General features: G+C 38.3%; 1 protein-coding gene across 3 annotated transcripts in view; it reads right to left on the bottom strand.

Moving 5' to 3' along the window:
* The window catches only part of epas1b (endothelial PAS domain protein 1b), a 110,075-nt gene extending 95,303 nt beyond the window's left edge, over positions 1–14,772 (bottom strand). For all 3 annotated transcript variants that reach the window (XM_034185350.1, XM_034185349.1, XM_034185352.1), the window contains exon 1: positions 14,508–14,772. In XM_034185350.1, the coding sequence (XP_034041241.1) occupies positions 14,508–14,533 (26 nt within the window). In that variant the 5' untranslated portion in view covers positions 14,534–14,772. The remainder of the gene's footprint in view (positions 1–14,507) is intronic.
* Between the last annotated feature and the right edge of the window lie 9,760 nt (positions 14,773–24,532).

The raw sequence follows: 24,532 nt of genomic DNA, 5'->3' as shown, positions 1-24,532 counted from the left end.
GGAGAGAAGCCAATGAAGAGAGGCCAATATGGGTGAGATATGCTCTCTCCTTCCAGTCCCTGTTAGCACTCTAGCTGCAGCATTTTTAATTAACTGAAGGCTTTTCAGGGAACTTTTAGGACAACCTGATAATAATGAATTACAATAGTCCAGCCTAGAGGAAATAAATGCATGAATTAGTTTTTCAGCATCACTCTGAGACAAGACCTTTCTAATTTTAGAGATATTGCGCAAATGCAAAAAAGCAGTCCTACATATTTGTTTAATATGCGCATTGAATGACATATCCTGATCAAAAATGACTCCAAGATTTCTCACAGTATTACTAGAGGTCAGGGTAATGCCATCCAGAGTAAGGATCTGGTTAGACACCATGTTTCTAAGATTTGTGGGGCCAAGTACAATAACTTCAGTTTTATCTGAGTTTAAAAGCAGGAAATTAGAGGTCATCCATGTCTTTATGTCTGTAAGACATTCCTGCAGTTTAACTAATTGGTGTGTGTCCTCTGGCTTCATGGATAGATAAAGCTGGGTATCATCTGCGTAACAATGAAAATTTAAGCAATGCTGTCTAATAATACTGCCTAAGGGAAACATGTATAAAGTGAATAAAATTGGTCCTAGCACAGAACCTTGTGGAACTCCATAATTAACCTTAGTCTGTGAAGAAGATTCCCCATTTACATGAACAAATTGTAATCTATTAGATAAATATGATTCAAACCACCGCAGTGCTGCTTTAATACCTATGGCATGCTCTAATCTCTGTAATAAAATTTTATGGTCAACAGTATCAAAAGCAGCACTGAGGTCTAACAGAACAAGCACAGAGATGAGTCCACTGTCTGAGGCCATAAGAAGATCATTTGTAACCTTCACTAATGCTGTTTCTGTACTATGATGAATTCTAAAACCTGACTGAAACTCTTCAAATAGACCATTCCTCTGCAGATGATCAGTTAGCTGTTTTACAACTACCCTTTCAAGAATTTTTGAGAGAAAAGGAAGGTTGGAGATTGGCCTATAATTAGCTAAGATAGCTGGGTCAAGTGATGACAAGTTCTGGACAAACATGCTCCTATAAGAAAGCGAGCTGTAAGAGACATCTCTGCTCCATGGTTAGATCAAGAACTTAAGGAATATATGGCCGAAAGAGATAAAACCAAAAAGGAAGCACTGGAAAGTAATAATCTAGTACAGTGGAATAAATATCGTAAACTAAGAAATTATGTGACTAAATTGAATAAAAGGAAAAAACATTTATATTACCAGAGTAAGATTGGAGACGCAAAATGTGATCCTGCAAAAGTGTGGGGAATATTAAATGAGATATTAGGGAGGAAAAAAATAACAGCTACATATTTAGGATCAAATGGTGTTTATTTAACTACGGCAAAAGATACTGCAAATTATTTGAGTCAGTTTTTTAAAGATAAAATTGAGAAATTAAGAAATGACATGGGACCAGTACACGACGAAAATATTTCTTCTAAATTAATAAGGAAGTATATTATGAGGGAGAAAGAAAGCAAATTTAAGTTTAATAAAGTCACACAAAATCAAATTAAAGAATTGCTCCTAAAAAGTAAGGATAAACCATCTGGTATCGATAACCTTGAAACTAAATTAATAAAAATGGTGGCTCATATAATTGACTTACCAGTTTCTCACATAATAAATTTAAGTTTAACTAAAGGTATTTTCCCACACAGTGGAAAACTGCAAAAATAATTCATCTTATTAAAAACTACAAGGAACCATTATCAGGTAAAAATAGTAGACCAATAAGTTTATTACCTATGTTAAGTAAAATTATGGAAAAGGTGGCATATGACCAAATCCAATTATATTTTTCAGTTAATGGGCTAAATACTATTTATCAGCATGCATATAGAAAAGGTTATTCCACTTCAACTGCACTCACTCAAATAACAGATTATTGGCTACATGAAATTGATAATAAAAATCTCATAGGCACTGTATTTTTAGATTTAAGTGCAGCTTTTGATGTGTTGGATCACAATATTTTATTGAATAAATTGAGCTGCTATGGATTTGAGTCATCAGCTTTAAAATGGACTAAAAGTTATTTAAGTGATCGAGACTATAAAGTTTTTTTCCCCCCAATGGTAGCTATTCTGAGATTGAGGTAATGAGTTGTGGAGTGCCCCAGGGCAGTTGTCTGGGACCCCTATTATTTTCTATATTCACCAATGATTTTTCATTTGTACTAAAACATGCAACTATGGCGATATATGCAGATGATACAACATTGTATGCATCTGCACCGACTGTAGAACAACTCAGTAACATCTTAAATGACGAGTTGGCAGTAGTGGCACAGTGGATTCAAAATAATAAGCTAGTAATTAATGCAGAGAAAACTAAATGTATGTTACTTGGATCACAATATATGTTAATAATAAATAAACAAAAATTACATTTAAAGTTAAAGGAAACTAAAGTTGAACAGATAGAACAAACAAATTTATTAGGTGTAATAGTAGACTTTAAATTATCATGGACCAGTCACATAAATTATATGTTGCAGAAAATGGGTCGCAGTATGGGTATGATCAGACACTGCAGAAAATGTATTCCACAGCATTTAACCAAACAGTTAGTTCAATCATTAGTGCTCTCCCAGATGGATTATGCTTCTGTGGTTTGGTCAAATACAACTGAAAATAATTTGCACAGGTTACAAGTTGCCCAGAACAAAGCGGCACGAATTGTGTTGAGTTGTCCATGTAGAACCAGTGTAACATCAATGCACAGTGAACTGGCCTAGCTAATGGTAAAATGCAGACTGAAATATTTTTTGTTAACATTTATTAGAAATGTTATAACCAAAAGTCCAGAAATTATTTTTAGCAAATTGTTATTTTTATCTGATGTTCATAATTATGTAACTCGTCAAAGCAGCAACATAAGAGGTTTGCTCCCTGTGTGTAGAACAGGTCAAATGCAATGCACTTGTTTATCGTGCCATGGTCGCCTGGAATGCACTGCCTACTTTTTTGGTGTCAGAAACAAACAAAAAGTTGTTTCAGAAGAAGTTAAAACTTATCCTATTCACACAATGATCTAATGTGTATATATATGTTTTTTTTTTTTTTTTTACTGTTATTATGAACTTCTAATTATGGTTATAATGTCTATGTGTATGTATGTGCATATATGTGTATATGTGTGTGTATATACTCAACAAAAATATAAATGCAACACTTTTGGTTTTGCTCCCATTTTGTATGAGATGAACTCAAAGATCTAAAACTTTTTCCACATACACAATATCACCATTTCCCTCAAATATTGTTCACAAACCAGTCTAAATCTGTGATAGTGAGCACTTCTCCTTTGCTGAGATAATCCATCCCACCTCACAGGTGTGCCATATCAAGATGCTGATTAGACACCATGATTAGTGCACAGGTGTGCCTTAGACTGCCCACAATAAAATGCCACTCTGAAAGGTGCAGTTTTGTTTTATTGGGGGGGGGGGATACCAGTCAGTATCTGGTGTGACCACCATTTGCCTCATGCAGTGCAACACATCTCCTTCGCATAGAGTTGATCAGGTTGTCAATTGTCGCCTGTGGAATGTTGGTCCACTCCTCTTCAATGGCTGTGCGAAGTTGCTGGATATTGGCAGGAACTGGTACACGCTGTCATATACGCCAGTCCAGAGCATCCCAAACATGCTCAATGGGTGACATGTCCGGTGAGTATGCCGGCCATGCAAGAACTGGGACATTTTCAGCTTCCAAGAATTGTGTACAGATCCTTGCAACATGGCGCCGTGCATTATCCTGCTGCAACATGAGGTGATGTTCTTGGATGTATGGCACAACAATATATATATATATATATATATATATATATATATATATATACACACACACACACACACACATTGTATATGGCAAAGAAATTTAACAAAATTCTGATTGTCCAGTCAGTATGCACAAATGCAAATATTATTTTATCAAACATTTTCCAAAATTGCACATATTTCATTAGAGAAAATGCATTTACTCAGTTCTGTGCATTTGTTGAAAAATCAAAGACTTTATAATATGAGCTAAATTCTAGAACCATTAGGATGTGCGTGTCAGGGGTTTTGGTAGAAACAAGCCCCTAAAAGACAAATGCATCCTCACTCCCAACACGGTGCATGTATGTCTGGCAGCAGCCCCGGACTCTGACCTTTGGACATTGTTTCCAAGGGAATCACATGATCAAAGCAGGCACTGGGATTCCTCACAAGTGCTCAACTTATATCAGGCAGCACGAGGCAAAGCAAAGTTATGTTAATTACCGCTACTGTGTACTTTTTTAATTATTAGTCCATTAATAAACAATGCAGCAAAGGAACCATTAATTACAGGGCGTAGCTACATAGTGATTGGCATCTGTGCTTAATAAAGACGTCATTAACCAGGTGTTGAAATAAAAGGCTACACTGCAGTTTGATCAACAATCAAAAGTGAAATATATATTTTCATTGCATAAAGCAAGAGTTCCTGATTTTGTTTTCCATATCGACATTGATTACGGTTTTTGAGAAGTATCACAGACGGACAAACAAATAAAGCTTAAGTTTAGCTAGTTAAAGAGTTCCCCATCTGTAAATGCATCTAATTTGTAATCAGTTCATTAACGGCATCATAAAAAAAACTAAATTTGCTGGAGTCTGTAGCTCAGTTATTGATTAGTGAAAAATTTGGGAAGGTTTCTTTAAATTTGACTCGTAACCCTACAGTCAGTTAAGCGAGAAATGACATTGACAAGCAGTTGCTTTTGTTGCTTGATGCGTGTGCACGGCAACGTCTCCCTAAGATGTTGTATAAATCACTTAAGAGGTGTTATCTGGTTACAAGAGTTAAAAGAGTTACAAGAGTTTAACATTTAATTTGTAAAGAAATAAGCAGTTTCTGAGCGTAATCCATCATGTTGAATTATTTTGATGATTCGAACAACCAGCTGAAGTCATGTTCGGGTCAGCAGACAAACTGTTGACCTTGAGCCTCTTTTTATGAGGCAGGCTGCTCAATGTGATCAGTCATGATTCCATGTTGAGACGACACGCGAGTTTTATCACTGGAATCACAGATTACAGTCACTTATACTCCACCTGGAGTTCTGTGTGATCTCAAAAACAGATCACATATTTGTGAAATTAATCTGAAACATTCATGCAGAAATGATATATCTAAAGTCTCCACATGAAATCATCTGTCTCAATCTCACCTTGTCTTCTGCATCATCTTCTCTCATACCCACCAACCACATGTGCTCCCTCACCTCCTCACTGGACTTCCTATTCTCTTCATGCCTAGCAGTTCCATCTTCAACCTCCTTCTCTCTATATACCCCATGTCTATGTTCTGAACGTGATCAAACTAGCAGAACCTCATCTTTCTGCTTGTCCCCAAACTGTCCCACCAGCACTGTCCCTCTGAGAAGCTCATTCCGAAACCCATCAATTGTCTTCTGAAGGAAAATCACAGCATTTTTGGCTGTGGCACCTCTACCTCGTTTCTTTTTGTCAGCCCAACCTCCACCAATCCATATAACATAGATGGTCTCACTACAGTCTTCATTTCAGTTAACCTTCTATCAAAAATCTCTCGTCACTCCACTCTTGTTGCACTCTCTTCGTCGCTCTCCACTACTTTGAACAGTTGACCTAAAATATTTAAGCTCATCCCCACACCATTCAATTCAATGTATTTATTTGGTGCCAAATCACAAAATACATCACACAAGGTTTAAACCTTACCCCGTCCAATGATGAGAAGATCTTGAGAGTTCTCTACTTTTACCCATGATGAGATATTTCTTGTGTGACACCTTGGTAAGGATACCTCTTTTTATAGGCCACCAGTTGGGACTGAACCAGCTGATATTAATTTGCATTGATAAGGGGCAGGACTGCTTTATAATTTCTGACAGATTTCAGCCAGTGCCTTGCTTTTCATGGCTTTTTGGACCTTCCTTTCTTCAGGTGTTCAATACTTTTTCCTGTGTCATTTCACATTATTACACATAATTTATGGACATCTATGGTTTGATTTCTTTGTATGTGTGGATTACTTGGGTTGTTAAGACATCTGTACACACTCTTCTCCTGCTAACTTTCATTCCCCTTCTCTCCAAAGCGTAGCTTCACTTCTCCAGGCTTGCCTACACACATCTATGGTTTGATTTCTTTGTATGTGTGGATTACTTGGGTTGTGAAGACATCTGTACACACATTGCTCCTGCTATCTTTCATTCCCCTTCTCTCCAGAGCATAGCCTCTCCAGGCTTGCCTACACCTGCTTCCTATCATCACTACAGATCACAATGTAATCTGAAAACACCATAGTCCACAGAGGCTCCAGTCTGACCTTGTCTATCACAACTACCTTGATTCCTATCAAACAAATTTCACTACTGGGCAATTCTACGGTAATGGAATTACAATCTGAGCTAATCTGTCGTGGTTAGATGCCATATGTCCAGATTTTGCTGCTGCTGTTGTACTTCCGTTACCATAGAATTGCCCTACTGCCACAACATCCTCATAGATATCCTGCACCACCCTCACATACTTCTGACACTCCCAACATCTACCTATAGACAATTTCGCAACTCCTCTCTCGGTACCCCATCACAGGTTTTCTCTAAATATACAAACAAACAGAATGCAATTCTTCTGGTCTTCTATAAACATTGCCATCCAGGTCCCAAGGTGGTTCCTCCACGTGGTTGGATGTGGCAACGTGTCGCACCAGCACATGCTGCCAGACCTAACCCAATATTTGATTTGGCAAAGGATTTGTTATGCCAAAGGATGATAGTCCATTGTCTTTTTGATAACCGCTCACCACTTATAATTACGTTATAAGTCAAATCTTGTAAAATAAAGCATTTTCTTGTTCCAGTTTGTGTAATCCCAAACTCCCTAAAGATAAAGAACTGCATCATCATAAATTAAATGTGGTCTATGATTTGCCTTTTTTTATTATGTTGAGATGTTTACTATGAGGCATAAAAACATCAATGAACCACAGTCAGAGGTTTTATCTGGAAAATGGACAGATAAGATCAACTTTCACACAATCAATATGAAGCAGCAAAATCATTTTCCTCCATGCACACTCATCCCTTTTCTGCAATTCTAATCTGACAAACGCTGTGAGTTCAGTCTGAAACATGACCACAGCTGGTCCTGAGAAAGTGGACCGTTAACATGATTAAACATGACTGAATCACACGGGACAAAATGAGAAGAAATTACCATTTACCAGCAGGACATTATTCAAATGATCCCTTTTCGTTCAATAATCTTACAAAATAGGCAAATAAATAAATTACAGTTGCAATTACATTTTTATTATTGATACATCTGATTATCTGTTTTAAAGTTAATGCAAAAAAATGTTTCAAAAAAATAAACAAATAAGTACAGGTTTTACCATCTCTGTCCCAGTACTTCAGGCTAAACACAAATTATGTTATTATTTAACTCAAGGTCTTTCAGTCCAAGGATGTCACAAACAGTTTCTCAAATTGTTCAAAGTAAATCCAGCTCAACCCAGTTTGATTTGTTGAGAGCATTTTAAAGCCAGTTAAAAAAACAGGATTTGTTTAAGTCACACATAAATCGTCTTTCAAAAAAAAAAAGAAAAAAAAAAGACTTTAAACCATTTTATGCTCACTGGAGGCATGTTTGAAATTCTAACATTCAACTGGTGCTCAGACAGTGCATGAGGTGCACACACTTACTTAGGAAATATGACTCATAATAATATCAGCTTTTCATGGACTGTTTAGTGAGCTGTGACTGATCAGTAGGCAGTAAATCAGGCTGAGGTTAGTAGGTTTATCAAGTGCTGTATCCAGAAATTAAATAACAGCTGAAGTCAGAGAGGTTTATCAAGAATCTGATTTGCTGACCTGTCACCTTGAAAAGTTGGTCAAGGTCAGTGATATGCAAACTCAGGTGAGGTCAACACACGAGACATCTGTGTGTACTAAATTTGGTGAACCTGCTGTTATTTGTTCTCAAGTTATGTTCACCAGGAATGTCCAAATTTGACCCCTGTGACCTTGAAAAGTACAGGCCAACCCATACACAAATTCATCCGAGGTCTTCATAAGAGACACCTACGAGCCAAGTTTAGTGAGCTTGCTCTTATTTGCTCTGAAGTTATCACATTCCTAAGCTGCGTGATGGGCGGAAAATCAAACCGCTGTGTGCCCTCCCACCATATCAAATCTAATCTAAATCATTTGGAGTTATTCAAAACCAGCCCAAAACCAGTCCAAAATGACTCCATTCATGAATTAGCCCAAGGAGAAAATAATTAACCAATCAGTTGTTTAAAGTTATTCAGTCATTTATCAAACAATTTGTCAAATTTTTACTGATCTAATCAAGTTGTTCTATATGCTTTTAAACTGTTCAGTACAAATGATTTTAAACCATATAAAACTCTAATCCTATAAATTTTTTTCCGCAAATCTGACTGACTAATTGTGTGAGATTTCAGACTTTATAATACCGGGGTAACGGTGGCAAAATATTCCAACCATTTTACATTTGGATGTATTACTCCGCGCCCTGACGAGATGTCATTCCTGTCAACTGGCCAGTCCTCCGCGCAACTGTGCATGCATGTGCAATATTGGCGAGACAAGGAACTGTCGATTTATGCGACAAAACACACAATTCGACAGAACACCAGCTGCGTGCGCTTTTAGCTGTTAGCGCTGTTAGCTGAGAGCAAGAGAAAGTCACGTACCACCGCTGAAATGGGTGAATTTAAGCTACCATACAAAAGTTTGATGTGGATTCTGATACAGAATTACCGTTTCACATTTGATGGATTTTCGCATTTGATGGGTTACTCTGCATCCTGACCACTGTTGGAGCGACGCTGCCTCACGGTAAACCTCGACAACCGAATTACCTACAGAAAAATAAACCGTGCAAATGATGCAATTGGATTTGAATGGGAATAACCCCATCGCATCTGATGATTTGCAGATGTTCATGGTGTTATACGGTCGCAAATATCCATTTTACTGGCTCTGCTAACCCGTCGCAGGTAAAACTCCTTCTTAAAGGTAAAGGTCAATTTGCAACCATATAACCAGCATGAACATCCACAAATCAGACACAACAGGGTTATTCCCCAAGTGTGATATGCTTTTAAAAATCCAGACAGACTAGAGAGAGTCTGGCCTTCACCGACTTTAAACCGTTTGACAAAAGTACAGGCAGAATTCAACAACTTTAGCACTTAAACATCTTGCAAATAACGGTAAAACAACTTAACCTGGATTTCATTTAAGCAAATTACAGGAAATTGGGAAATCAACTTGGTAAACAATTACACCGCAAGAAAAGATTTTAGTTTGAAAACTGTTAAATGGGGTTTAAATGAGCGTCAATCACATATGAACAATTTTAAGTATTTACATAGTTTAAAAAAAAAACATTCCAAAGCCATGAAAATCTGGATTTTGTTTTTTAAATCCAAGTTTCAGAAACAGACTTTGACTAACTGATAAAAAATTATTTCATATCTTGTTTATGGACAAAGTTAAAATATTTGTTCTGACATTTTTAGACTGAACAATTAACTATCAAAAAAAAGGTTAGCTGCGTTCTAGTGTGTTTGTTTTTTCCTCTTTAAACTGACGTCTGTTTGAGGCATTTTAACAGAATATAAAAACACGCCTGTTGTTCGCATGCCAGAGGTTAAAGTCTGTTAAAATCAAATTACAAAGCAGAAACGGAGCAAATCCTCTCATTTGATAAGCTGTAAAAAAAAAACCTAGCTTTTAGATAAAAGGCTTTAAATGATTGATCAGTTGTTTAAATAGTTGATTAATCTCCTGTCAATGGACTAATCATTTCAGCACAATGATCAATCGATAAATTGAAATCCTGCAGTGGGCAGATGTTTGTGCACGGACACCTGGCTGGAGGTAACGGACGACGTGGACTCTGTCTTCTTTAGCAACTGTTTGTGAAACACATCTGACTCATTATCTGTGGAGCCGCGCTGATTTTGTCGCAGAACATAAGCTCCGATTTATTGTCTTTCCCTTAATCAATGTCAATAAGAGGCCATGTGAGGTGATCTCCACCACACAGATAGAGAGGATTATCTCACAAACCATTTAAAAAATAAACTCATCACTTTGAGTCAGCAGGTTTGCTTTTGCTTGACGCCTTCTGGTCTAACCGGCGACTGTTTTCTCCCAGCGAACAAACACCATCAGATCAGGACGAAACACGAACAGAGCAGGTATTAAGAAACACGCCGAAGACACCGAGCTCTCTGTTAGCAGGGCTGAACAAGAGAGAGAGCGATTATAAGATGAAGAAGAGTTCAGGCTCATTGCACTAAACAGGAAAACAACTTGACATAAACCACTGATGTTCGGTACGACGACGGCCTCCATTTCTACCGTCGATATCGAGCTTCCTGCTCCTTTAAGTTGTCATCGTGCTATTTGACTAATAGTCTTTTACAGACCGCATAAAATCTGTAACCCTGGATGTGTCTCTTTGTGCGTGTCTTCGCCGTGTATTATTGTGTCCGTGCGTTTAGACTACAGATGAAAAATATATTTCGGCCCCATTCAGACTGGGGATGGCAATCCAGCGCAATCTGGATTCAATCCAGATGGACTGGGCAGTTTTGTCGGCGAGAAGGCGCCACACTGCCGACGCAGCCACACTGGATGTCGCCAAAGTGGAGAGGACACTATGGAAGCGCCAACGAGCCGGACTGCCAACCGCAGCGAGAATGTGGTCTTAGCGCTTTGCGCCTCTATTCTGTTTTCTGTTACAACAGACTTGCACAGATTTAGAAATAATAAAAACACTGCTTATTTCAAGAAGGCACTTTGTAGACTCCAGTCTAGATTAGATCCGTTTTCTTGTGTGAAAATCTGTTCGAATCCACCACAAAGTTGTCTAAATGTTACTGCACCAGACAAAAGTTACGTAATGCATAGTTTCTCCAGTCACAGCCACAGAAGCTGTAACTCCTTCAGAGTTGCCATGGGTGTCTTGGTGGCTTCCCTCATTTGTCTCTTTATTGTATGGTCGCTGAGTTTTGAGAGATGCCTCCTGCAGACAGATTAATCATACAGGACCATTCATTCATTCATTTTCCATAACCGCTTACTCCAATTAACAGTGACAGGGGAGGTGGAGTTATTAAATGAGAGGCGGGGTTTACCCTGGACAGGCCACCAGTCTATCTCAGGGCCACAATGTTTTTCAAGTCCAAGACAAGGTCAATGACTTGGAAATGTTTATTTATCTATCCACTGAGTTGTCTGAGGAATACTGGTGGTAAAAAGGATTTTTTTATGTCAACAGTAATCTTTATCTGTTTTTAGTTTGTCCAGTTGCTAATGGGCTCTGAAGAGGGAAGGACAACATACATAAAATTGGCTGTAATTCATCAATGCCTAATACAATAATTTTGTTCAACCTCTTGAATTAAAACTGAAAGTCAAGCACATCTTGACTTTCAGTTTTAACTCCTTTGCGATGGAGTAAAGAAACACAGTAAAAAAAAAAGAAAAAAAAAGAAAAAAAGTTGCTGTCCAAATACTTCTGGACCTCTGTGTTATCATGTACCAGATAGCACATCTCCAAGGAAATTACATTTTTGTCTTTGAAAGTGAGTTTTGTATGTTGATGAGTGAGTAGGTTATTCAATTGTTTTTTTTTTTTTAAACTACGTTTATTTATTTATTTATTTATTAACATATAAAACGGCCTGCATAGGATTTATTCATTTCTTGGTTAAAATAGAAATGTAGACATTTCAAATTTGATGTTTTTCTTAAACCACTTATGACTGACAAATAACTAATGGAGGACACTTTTTTCCCCAAAACTCTATCGTACCTAAAAACATTTGCATGGCGAGTGTCATTCACTTTGCTGGAAATATATGGCATCAACATTTCAAATAAGCTGAACTTTGCCTCGATTTGTGCCAAGCATCGCAAACAGATTATCAACAAATACAGACTAAAGTCCACAAATTCCCAAAACAGAAAAGATATTTTAATTGCAAAGTGAAACAGAATCTCTCAAACACAGAAAACAATCCAAACCAAGAGTAGCTAAGGCAGTCGAGCTCATGCTAAAGTGCTAGCTAGGTTAAGAACCACATCCATTCTAAATGTTTGCTGTCATCATTTTAAAAGTTTAAACGGTATCAAAACAGTTGGTTCTTATCCGGTTGTTAAGCGCTGACGTAACGCATCACGTGATAAATCTGTTTCCGGGTCCAAAGACCTCCAAGTTTACAATTAAAGTTACATCAGTTTGATCCTTTTAAGGATTTACAGTTTAAGTTTAGTTTATATTTACATTGTGCGCAAACCTCCGTCCCTCCCTTCTCCGCCTCCACCTCCATTAACCGCATTCGTCTGGTTCTATGGTCAGAACACTTAATAAAAAATGTTTTCTTTTACTTTACATATTTTATTATGCACAGGTAAAATATACTTGTCTGTTTGTTAATAAAAAATTATTTCTTACAATACCAAACGACATGAGCAGGAAGCGATCGCAGCTTGCAGCAACTCCCATTGAAAATAATAGAAAAACAACCTGCGCGTCTGACATTTTTACATAAAACAAACGCAGTAACAATGTCTAAAAACCCAGTTAATATATCCAGGAGAGTTTTAGGCACAATATACAAAGAGTTTTATGTTGCAATGTTAATGCTGTTGTCCGTGTGCAACGGTGTAAGTGCAGCCTGATCAGAGCGTCTCAGTGCAATTGTCAATGTTAATGACAGCGCGCCTTTTTTGTTTGGAGCCAGAAGTTGAAAATCACATGATGCGTTACGTCACACTTAACCGGATAGGCTCTCAGGTAAACTCACAACAAAATTTCACCAATGTTGGACTTCTAAAAGTTTGCTGTCAAGTTTGATGCACTCCTCAACCTCATAGAAACGCTCATCCCGTGTCCCGACTGAGAACCATCAATCCTCAAATTCCCCACTGTGTGGTGGTATTTACAAGATACAAACTCAAGCAGCACACTGGTTGAGACGAGACGGTATGACCAGATGAGCTGACGGGTTACAGTTACTCTTCCTCACCTCCATTTGATGAGTGTAATTGTTAATATTATTTAAAAAATTTTTGAATGGCTAATTTTATTTCTTCTTTCATATTTTCACACTTACTTACATAATAAGAAGCTAACTTGTTTCAAATAACATCCAATAATGAGATCTTGAATTATGGTGAATCACAGTATTTTATAAAAAAAATTTTGTTTTGGCCACTGTTTTTGTAATAACTTTTTAAAGTATAGAGATAAAATACAGTTTTTTACTGTAATTCTGGGCCTCATTATTGGATATTATTTGAAATAAGCTAACATCTCATTACATAAGTGAATGCTAAAATATGAAGGAGAAAATAAAGTTAGCCATTTTAAACAAAAATTACTCATCCAATGGCTTTGCATTTGGTAATATCGCAATATCTAGAGTGTGCGATTTTGTCTGAGATCAACGAGGAACAGTTTCCAGTTGCTGCAGTGCTTTCCTTTTTACAGATGACTTATTTTGGGTGAATCACTCAAAAAAAATGGACATCTCTGTAATAGCTACTTGAAACGTGCATGTTGATTTTGTGCCAAAAATGAAGGTGCATTGTGAGAAAATTGCCGTGCATTTCTGGAAACGCAAGCCAATGGATGAAAAAGGAAACACCCCCCCCCAATCAAATTTGTGCAGCCACTGGTGGCACAGGTTTGCACTCCGAGTGCTGTCGTAATTGTGTTTATTCAAAACTGCAGATTGAAAAAGAAATGCACTCAAGCTTGCATGCATATATATATATATATATATATATATATATATATATATATATATATATATATATATATATATATATATATATATATACATACATACATATACACACACACACACACACACAAACACACATGCTTCAATGTGAAAAAACAAAGACAAAACATGAGAATGTGAGAAAAACTATCAGGATTTTTCTTTGAATATTACAATTATTCATCATAAATCGATAAAATAAGAGTTTGTGAATCAAAGCAGGTTATGTTTTAAGAATATTTCATATTTAATATTCATTACTTTTTTTTTTTTTACAGGAAGATGAATAAACTCCAATAAAATTAAGTTTAATTCTGTAAATTGGAGGATGCATTCAGTTACATTATCACCTGCACTTATAAGAACAATAATTAAATCCTCTTTAAGCGTTTGTAATCTCTGTAGATTTTACAGATTACAGATGAGTTTCTTTTCAGTTACTTTCTCACCGTGTCAGCGGTAATTACACTAATTGTCCTCATTAAAAGTCACAGAGTAGGTTAAGAGGAGGAACTCGCTCCGAGTGCCATAAAACTACCAACAAGTAAACAAACTTAAAAAAAAAATAATAATAATAACAGCCGCAGAAACCGCTCTCACCTTTTTTTGTCCTTTTCGGCCACCATGGTTTCTTTGAATCACCGTCAAATTAAGTCCAACTTTGGGTTCGATTCGGGACAGACGCGGATGAGACTGTGGTTCGGAGGGCTTCGGGGCCGTACAGTCTCAGAACACTGCCGAGGATCGTACAGCCTCGATCCCGCTGAAAAGCTCCCATGGGCCGCCTGGAAATAAAAAAAAAGAGTTTGGTCCGCGGAGGGTTGGAAAAGTCCAGAATGCTTCTGGTGGCGACTGAAGCTCAGCACCGACACTGACAGCCTGCTCAGGACGCGCCCTCTGATTGGCTGCCGACCCGCCGCCGGCCTACGCCCCACCCCCCTCACGAAAAACACGCCCTCCTCATTGCTGATTGGTCGTTAATCCTCCTACCTGTCTGTCTGACAGGTGCAGTATATGTATGTTCTTTCCCTGACAGGGGTGGCGCCAGAGCTTTATTTTTTTGTTGGGGGGGGGGGTCAGCGGAACTAAAACGATGTAGAATTACAAGTTTAAAAGGCAAAAAACAAAAAAAAAAAAAGATCTGATAGCGAGGTGATCGAGTTCCAACTAACTTGCTTCTATGAGTTATTTCCTTGTGAGGAGTCATAAAATGGGGCCTTAAAATGATGGTACATTTTGTTACATGCACTCAATAGGGCAGTGCAGTCTCATCTGAACCCGACGTGATATCACACAGCCTGCCGTCGCGCAACACAAACACAGCATGACGTCACATGGGAAAACGGTGTACGTTTTTATTTTCAGCTGCAATCCGCAAAGCACTTGCAAAAAGTGCAGGGGTTTTTTTTCAGTTTCCAGTGGAGAAGGGAAGATGAGGCAAATGGGAGACGTCATATCCGTAAGTGTTAGCCTACACAGCTAACGGCGTCATTACAGTCGAGTCCTCCAGAACATTCTGTTAAAACGCAGAAGCTGACAAAACATGCTGACCTCACTGCATAGCTCCTCCTCATTTGAGCTGTTACACAAGACATCCATCACAAGTTATTTAATCACAACCAGTCTGCCAGATTATTGATAATACACACACACACACACACACACACATATATATATATAATAAGATTTGGAGCATGTGACCATACTGGATGTTTTAGTTTTCATACATAACTGGTGTCGCAGACCGAACGGTCCACCCCTAAAAATCGGTCCGCCTTTTGCATCTACGCATGCGTCATTTCAGAACATAGCAGCTCATCTGAGACAGAGTCTCTTCACCCAAAGCAATCAAATGGATTAATGTGATTATTAACCATCAGATGATAAAGGTAAAAACTTCTTAAATCATTCTCAAGTCAGTTTTAAGCAGAAACGAGGCAATAATCAGTGATGATTTGAAATGGCAGACGGTCAGTGAACGCAACAGCTAGCAGCTCGTGTAGCTGCGGCGCTCTGATCACTTCCTGTGTTTTTTATGATGAAAAAATGCAGAATTTATGTGGAAATGATTGTTGTACAAAAGCTTCAGATATCTGTCACTGAGATAGATGATGACTGGAGGCAGTTTGAAGCGCTGTGAACCACAGCTGATGCATGCGCAGTGAAGGCAGGACGGACCAATTTTTAGGGGGGACCGTTCAGTCTGAGACACCAGGTCACAAACAAACCGCAACACATGTCCACTTTCCACCGCATCATCACGTTTTCTTTGTATTTTCACTTTGTTTGCGTGTAATTTTCCCAAAAACTCAGAGAAAATGCCATGTTTCTGATGGGGACAGAGGAGGACTGTCCCCTGATGGAGGATTATTGCATCATATTCATCATACTTTAACCCTGTAGTGCCCGTCCTTAAACGAGACTGGACTGCCTAATTATGACAAAACAAATTTTATATCATCGATTAGTTTACTAGTAGATTTACTAGTTCTTAACACAGATTACAACAATTTACAATGAGTTTACTCACTGGCACATAAGATTGTGTGCCAGTGCGGGGATGAAATTCATGCAAGTGTCAAGGTGGATTAAGTTACGTGTCAACTCACGGCCATGATTTTGCCTCAAGTTGTGGCAAAAAATATATATATAGGTGGTTTTGATGGAAGGGGTTTGAGTGGAAAAACTTTTGTGTGTCTACCACGTAAGTTTTCCAGCTGCTGCAGATGCAAAGGTTTGATGTCGGTTTGAACTTCTATAACATTTTTCACAGTGTCAGATCCCGCGTGTAATCATGTTCTCGCTGGGGAAGCCGAGATTTCATAGTCAGTGTAAACAAGCGTTTGTGGGTGGTGTTTGGACAAGCAATAAGCAACTTGTTTGCAACATTGCGTCGTTATGGAGGTGAGTTCAACCAAAATACGTATTTAGGTGTTTAACTAAGATAATCATAAGGGTTGCGTGTCATGAACCGGTTCTTTTCAGGTAGCCTTAAGAAATGATTCGATCAACATCAATAGCCTTTTTGCTTAACAATTCTGTTATCGGTCCTTCAGAGTGGCCGTTGTTTTTGGGGGTGTTTGTCAGGAAAATAATAATTTCTCTACATTGATTACAGACCCTGCAACGGGTCTGTATAATCAACCATTTCTGCAGCGCGGCTTTGCTTTGAACCTTGAACCAATGACGCAGTGCTTCGATCTGCTGCTTTGTTGGTTCTTTGTTTTATTTCGCTTTATCTTAATTTTTCCCCACTTAAACCCTAAAGAGCATATGCCTGTGAGTAATATTTACCTTTTTTATGTTAAACCAACCTGTTATGGTCTTCTGAAACAGCCGATAGACATATTTTATAACTTAAAAACGGGACCGATGCTAATGTGTTAGCATGTCTATGGCATTTTCAATGTTAAAGTTAGCATTAAGCTTAGCCATTATCAAGCCACCCTCCCCAGCGTGCAAAGGATTCTGCGATACTCTAAAACCGTGAATTCCCAGTCCATCTAATATTGTGAATCCACTTGTTTCTAAGTGTTGGACTCTTAGGAAAAACAGAAGTTCACATGTTTATCTCTGAGATGGTTCTTGAAGCATCCAGGAACACAACAAGTAATCCCCGGCAGTCTGAGCCCTTTCTGCAGCAGGCACACATTTCCCACAATCCCCTGCAGCAACCAAAATCCAATATGGCAGGTATGCAATCCCCCTATTTACATGCATCAAATCTAATGACTGTGTGGCTTTGCAGCGACGGCGTTCTGGAGCAAGGTATTAAGACAGTTTGTGGGAGGCGAGCGTCCGCTCTGACCCCAGGAAGCGTGCGTGTAGCTGCGGTGGGAACATGTGATTGGGCCTCTTCAGCAATCTGTTCATCTGAAAGCTCGGAGGAGCTGACAGCCGAGCTGAGGTTAAACGCCAACAGCAGATATCTGCTTCTGAAAAATGTGGTGAGACCTGATCTTAAACACACAGCTGCTGGGAAAATAGACGCTTGTAGAGTTTGCTGCACAAATCACTGACATGTTGTCGATTTTTTTTTGGTGACATTATCTGCTTGTTTGTTGCGGACAGTCGATGTGTTGCATCAAACAAGAAAAATCAGCAAAATAAAGCTTCTGTTCAAATGGTGTGAGGGGGTTTTAAGTACCACGTAGCTTAAGATTTAAAAAAAAAAATAATCAAGTTTTTGAAAGCTTGTGCAATATATGCTAAGGAATTAGCATGGGTAATTATTAGGGTCTTTTCTTCTCGTTACCTTCTGCTTGTTCTTCGTTTTTTCGAAACTAAAAGTGTTTGTACAACAAAAACTGTAAGACCTCAGAATGTGAAACTTCACAGCTTGGACCCAAATTCCCCTCTTGACTCAAAGCCCTAAAGCAGAGGTACTGCACCCATAGGGGGCCCTCTTCACTTTATGCTTCTGCACAACAGGATTAATTGTGTCATCGCATGAGGTTATGTGCTCATCACCTCCACATCGGACAGTGTTTCAACACCTCAGAGGTTAAAGAGAGATCGAGATTGGATGTCAGCCAGAGTCAAAGTTCATCCTTTTTTTTTTTAATTCAATACAAAATATGTGATTATTCAAGCAAATATTTTGGCCTTTTTTTTGTAAGATTCTAAAGGAATCCAGGATTATTACTCGATGTCAGTTGAGTATGCATTTAAAAAATAAATATATTAACAGTAAAATGTCCATGCTAACATCATTTTTGAAGGCCATTCACCATATCTGGCTCTTTATTATTATTATTTTTTTTTTAGGCCATACCTAGTTTGGTTCTAACACTAAAATTTGTGTATCTGCTTATAACTTTATTTTTGGAACTTTGTAGCTCTCAATACGAAATTATAAAGTACACATCAGTCCTCATCAGGTCAGTGTAAATATGTAGAAAATACAGGATGAACTTTTTATTCACAGAATTGGTTTCAAATTATAAACAGTCAACAATTTGTTACATTAACTGATGGAACTTCCTCTTGATGGAAGTTCCTCTTGTTCATTCATAAAAGTGGTTTATTGACATTATCGTATTTAGAACAATCAGCCAAGACACCAAACACACAGATATTTGTTTGTCATATCATATTTAATTTGGTTCAAAAAATTAAAATACACCTTCACATTAAAAAAAAAAAAAAAATACAGTACATTTTGGCACATGGCACAAAAGAACAAACAGAACCAAAGACAAATGAAGGTCATTAAAATACATCAAAACAACAAATGATAAAACATAACTCGCCATAAACACACGGACAATTACAAACAAACAAACAAACAAGTTTACATAAAGCAACATTCTGTTTGACCCGAGGAAGGTGAATATTTGATACGGAATGTAAAATCATAAGACTGTTTTTCCCCAAGTTGAAAACCAGTGGCCAAGTTTCAAACTGAAGTAGAATTTCATTATTTTGCTGTGTTTGTCTTTTATTTTGTAAAGGGGAAATGATGAGTCTGAGTTGGCAGAGAGCAACATCAGGAAAGACAGAAGGAAAAGAAAAGTCTTACTATTGCACAGGGAGTTTGCATCATAATGTTGTTTTCTGTATCTTGTTTTTTGGATTACAACTGAGGAACAAATTTTTCAAGAATGTCAAAAAAACCTGGGCGTAGTCTGACACAGTAACAATTACATTTTATAGGCTAACCAAATCAAGCTGTGTACATACAAAGGAATTTACTTTTTTATGATTTTACATCATTAATGTTATTTTACTTTTCATGCTGACACTTCCTGCATGTCCTTCACAATAAAAGCAGTGCGAAATCTTCACGGTTCAAGACAACATTAAAAATTAGATCACCCCCCCCCCAAAAAAAAACAACAAAAAAAAAAACAGCTTGGTAAATTCCATGTTACATTTTCAGTACATCTTACCGAACAACACGCAAGTCAAAGCACTTTAAAGGAGACCTGCTCAAATACTGCTTATTGATTGCTTATCTTGAGCAAGAGGCGTGGCCAATCTAGGTTAGCTAAAGATGCACGGAGTTGCATATCATAGCAGATGTGTCACTAGTAAGATAAGAAAAAGACACACAGGTCAAGTGGTTCAATGAAGACACATAAAAGCTTTTTTACAGTTTGGATAAACAGGTTTCAGTGTGTAATGACAACAAAGGAAAGTTTGTCCTTTCGCGCCTGTCCTGAAGACTGGGCTTGGCTCTCAGGTGACAATCTGCACACACAGGCAGCAAACACCCAACACTACTCGTCCCACTGCACCTCACCTACATTACTGGGACGACGTACGGTTACAACTAGACCGACCTCAAAGCATCAAGTCGTCATCCAACAGTGATTATGCAAGAATTTATTAAAATCTTCTGAGCCCAGTGTTGCCCCCGAGGCATCAAATTTTGGAGCTTTGTCAGTGCACTTTGCTTTGAGCATTGTGGAGATTAATAGAAGAATGGTGCAGAGGACCACAAGCTGCAGGGAAACAAAAGCCTGGATCAGGCTGCAGGTGCGACAGTTTCACAATGTTCATTTCTTAATCTTACAGGCTGTAGTGTGTGTGGCGGCTGTATGAATGAATGCTTCTTCCACGTTGCCTGATGTTGACCTTATTTGCACCCATAATAGTGGGGCGGCAAAGAAAAACAATTGTGCATTCTTGGATAAAAGCATCAAAATTGGCACACATTTTCTAAATTAACTAATGTTTATTTTCAGATATGGGGCCATCCTGGTGCTGACCTCTAATGAACTACAGGGGTCAAAATTTTAAAATGCTCCAATCATGTTGAAAACTATACCACATTATTTGTCTGATCATAACAATTTAAACTATCTATGATGGAATGTTCTAGAGTTATGGGGTAAAAACAGCAAAAATGGTGACAAAGGTCAATTTCAGTTTGTACAGGGGTCAAAAGTTAAAATTGCTCCAATTTTGATAAAAAGTGATGCAAATTATTGACTGAAATAAAAGGATTAAAAAATTTAATAGTTTTGACTGTGTTGAATGTTTGGTCTTCAAAGTAATTGTCCTTTGGATTCTATGACATGTGACATATGTTACCCCATAACATGATAACTAAGCATGACAGATGGTGCAAACTATTCCTTTTTAAAATGCTATTAACTCAACCAATAATTTGCATCATGTTTTACCAAAATTGGAGCAACTTTAAGTTTTAACCCCTGTACAAACTGAAACTGACGTTTGTCACCATATTTGCTGTTTTTGCCTCATAACTCCAGAACATTCAGTCATAGATAGTCCAAACTATACCTTTTTGTTATGATCAGATAATGTGGTATAGTTTTCAACATGATTGGAGCATTTTAAAATTCTGACCCCTGTGTATTTCTTTATTGACCCCTGTAGCTCATTAGAGGTCAGCTCCAGGATGGCTTTATATCTGAAAATAAACATTAGTTCATTTAGAATATGTGTGCCAAATTTGATGCTTTTACCACAAAATGCATAATTGTTATGGAAAATGCTTCACTATAAAGGACCTTAAGGGTGCAGCGTGTGTGCCCCACATCCTTACGTGTGACGCTGTCATCATACCTAGTGCAGGCTGGTACATAACAATATGCAAATAATAAATGAGTGCAATGGTAAAAATATTTGCATGAGTTGAAAGAATATTCCATCTTTCAGTGAATGAAAATATTGTTACTGCTACACCATTGGAAAACATTCATTATTTGTTTTATATGACACCTAAATAGATCCATATCATGTGATATTAGCCTTAAAATCAGACAGGTGTTTCTTCTTGGAACAGGAAGCAGACAACAGCAAGGCAGAGATGGTTCTATGTCTCCACAAGTGTTGATGTCGCCACGCGGCAGAGGAACGAAGCAGCGCTCGATAAGTGTAGCGGTGTGTGTGTGTGGGTGTAAGCACACATCTGCTGTCCTCAACGTTGTGGAAAATTGTGATTCTTCATCTTGCAGCACTCCTACAGCTGCTAAAGATGTCCTAGCAAAAAGTGCAGCTTGTGGTGTACTGGATTTAGCTTCCTCGAATCGTGGAAGATTGTGAGTTGTTCAACTGAGGGAAATCGTAGGTGATGAAAACGCACGATAAACAGAACCAAAATGTACGCTACATGACATCAATTCTACAATTTCTACACACAATGGGACAAATAATGAATGTCACATGACAAACAACTTACCAATCAAATGACAAGGATCTGTTTAGATGTCATATAATAATTAATAGTCGAGTGTTTGAGGGCGTCACAGCACCAAAGCAGAGGAAAGTATCAGCGGTTACTTTAGGTTTGTTTGGTGAATGTCAGCTGAGTGTGTTGCCGCACCAACACGTACTACAGCCATGTTACGCATCGTTATGGTGAGCGATCTGATAAAGCGCGTGAATACCATGCCTCTGACTGGGAAGGTGATGGCGTCTAATGGGTTAAAAAATGTTCTGATTCATTTGAGTTGAACATCATAAAGCTTCAACATACACCAGCTTTGAAGTCTCTTTGATGACTGTTTATTTTTACTGCCACGTGCGGGCTGAAGAAAGAAAAGAGGACGGCTCGGGTACATGATGGACAGTGTTCACAACCTGCATCATATGAAATCTAAACATCTTCGACATACCAGCAAGAATACAGACAATCCAGCAAAAACAACACAACGATAAAAAAAAAAACAGAGTCTTTAAATAAAATGTCACAACACAATGAACAGGCCACCTATACATTCAGATTAACACACGCGTGCCGACGCATTCACACACTGATGCTGAAGGTCCACAACAGTGACCACACACAGACACACACGATCATGCGCGCACACACGCCAAAGATCAAGTGGTCAAGGACACAATGATTTTGCTCCGTAACAGCAGTTTTACCGAAAAGATTCGGAACCTGAATAATAATTTAAAAAAACTGAGGTTTGAGTTCAATTTACATGATTGTCACACACATCAGGATTAATAGAACCACATTTCTAAAACATACAACTGGAACGGTGAAGAGAAAAACTAGGAGCCGACTGATTATCAGAACCAATAAATGGCTAGGCCAATAATGGGCCAACCCCAAATATAGCTCTGAGAAATAGTTATATTACTTAAAAAATGTTTATGTTTAAGAAAATGCTGCTTTACAAGGTTAAACAAGTGATTCTTGATGTAAATTTACTTATCTGCTTTGCTCGTTCGGAGTTGGCTGGCAGTTTAGCGAAGCGCTGGTCAGTAGTCGGCAGATACCGCTGCTCCCCTCTTTTAGCTCCGGGTGATGACGTAGCATGTGGGCTTGCGGATTTGAAGTGTTTCCGAAGTACTTGACTTTCATTTTGTAGATTTTGCACACTGCATAAGTCAAGCTCCTTCTTACACAGCAAATAACAAAATCCAAAATGCGCCCAAACATTTGCCTTCAGCAAAGACGGTGCTGGCTGAATTAGCTCTTCGTCCGCCATGCTAAGCTGCAGCCACTGAACTTTGCAGCTCACGAGTGTTTGAAGCACGCCAGACCACCCCCCTCGCGGGGACGCCATAGTACAGAAGCCGTTGCCTGACAAACAGTACACGCAGCAAGTAAGCAAAAAATGTTTAAAAAAAATGCTTTTTAAAAATCAATTCTTGGACATTTTGGATCGATTCAGAATCGCAATAAATAAGAATCGCAATTCGGACGTGAATCGATATTTTTCCGACACCCCTAATATATATATATATATATATATATATATATATATATATATATATATATATATGGTAATTTATTTATGAGTGTCAATAATTGTTCGACCCCCAGAAAACATTTTACTCTCCCTTTTCTGTCTCCATTTCATTCTATGAACTGAACACAACCGGAAACTTCAAGAAAGAAGTTTTATCTTCACTGTTTCAGTGATTTACTTTACTTAAAAACTGATTTTTGGTAAAGTTAACGGTTCTGGTAACTGATCGTACTGAGCTAAAACATCAACATGGCTGGTGTCATCCTTAAAGAGATTTTTAAGAGATTTTAGCGTTTTAACGTATTTGGCTTCATCAGACGATTTATACATAATGTAACGCTGCATTTACACATAACGATGACAAGTCACGAATGCCACGAAATACACATTCTTGGTCGCTGATCATGAATGTGATGATTTGAGGCAGTGGCCTCAGGTGTCCTCAGGAATTGCTGCAACCTGTTACCACGTGTTACGATTAATGGCACGTGTTGCTGAATAATTATCAGGAACCATTATGCACAGTCAAGAATAATGTTACATTCTGTCACATTGTGAATGAGGCGAATTGTCTCCACACACATCCATATTCATCCTACCATCAACTGCTGAACAATTCAGATCGCTCCAGTTTGCTGCTCAAAAAATACAGCAGAAGAACTTTGTGATTGCATGCTTAGTTGAGCTCTGTGCCATGGAGTGGCGCAGAAAGGAGGAGGAGACTCAGAGAGCCAGATGTGTGGCTCCACGCGGCTCTCGTCTCGCTCATTTTCTCAAACATCAGGCGCAGCAGGTGGAACATCTGCAGGAGCACGCTGATGAGCACTGGAAGGAGACTTGGCGTCACTGTCCTTCTTCAGCATACTGCAGCAGGGTTTAATTGTGCACACGTCAGAGAAGAACGCTGTCACGCTCTATTAAGGATTACCACTAATCAAAATTGAT

Source organism: Thalassophryne amazonica, chromosome 13, assembly GCF_902500255.1.
Source record: "Thalassophryne amazonica chromosome 13, fThaAma1.1, whole genome shotgun sequence".
NCBI lineage: Eukaryota > Metazoa > Chordata > Actinopteri > Batrachoidiformes > Batrachoididae > Thalassophryne > Thalassophryne amazonica.
This window is presented reverse-complemented; position numbering and strand designations above follow the sequence as displayed.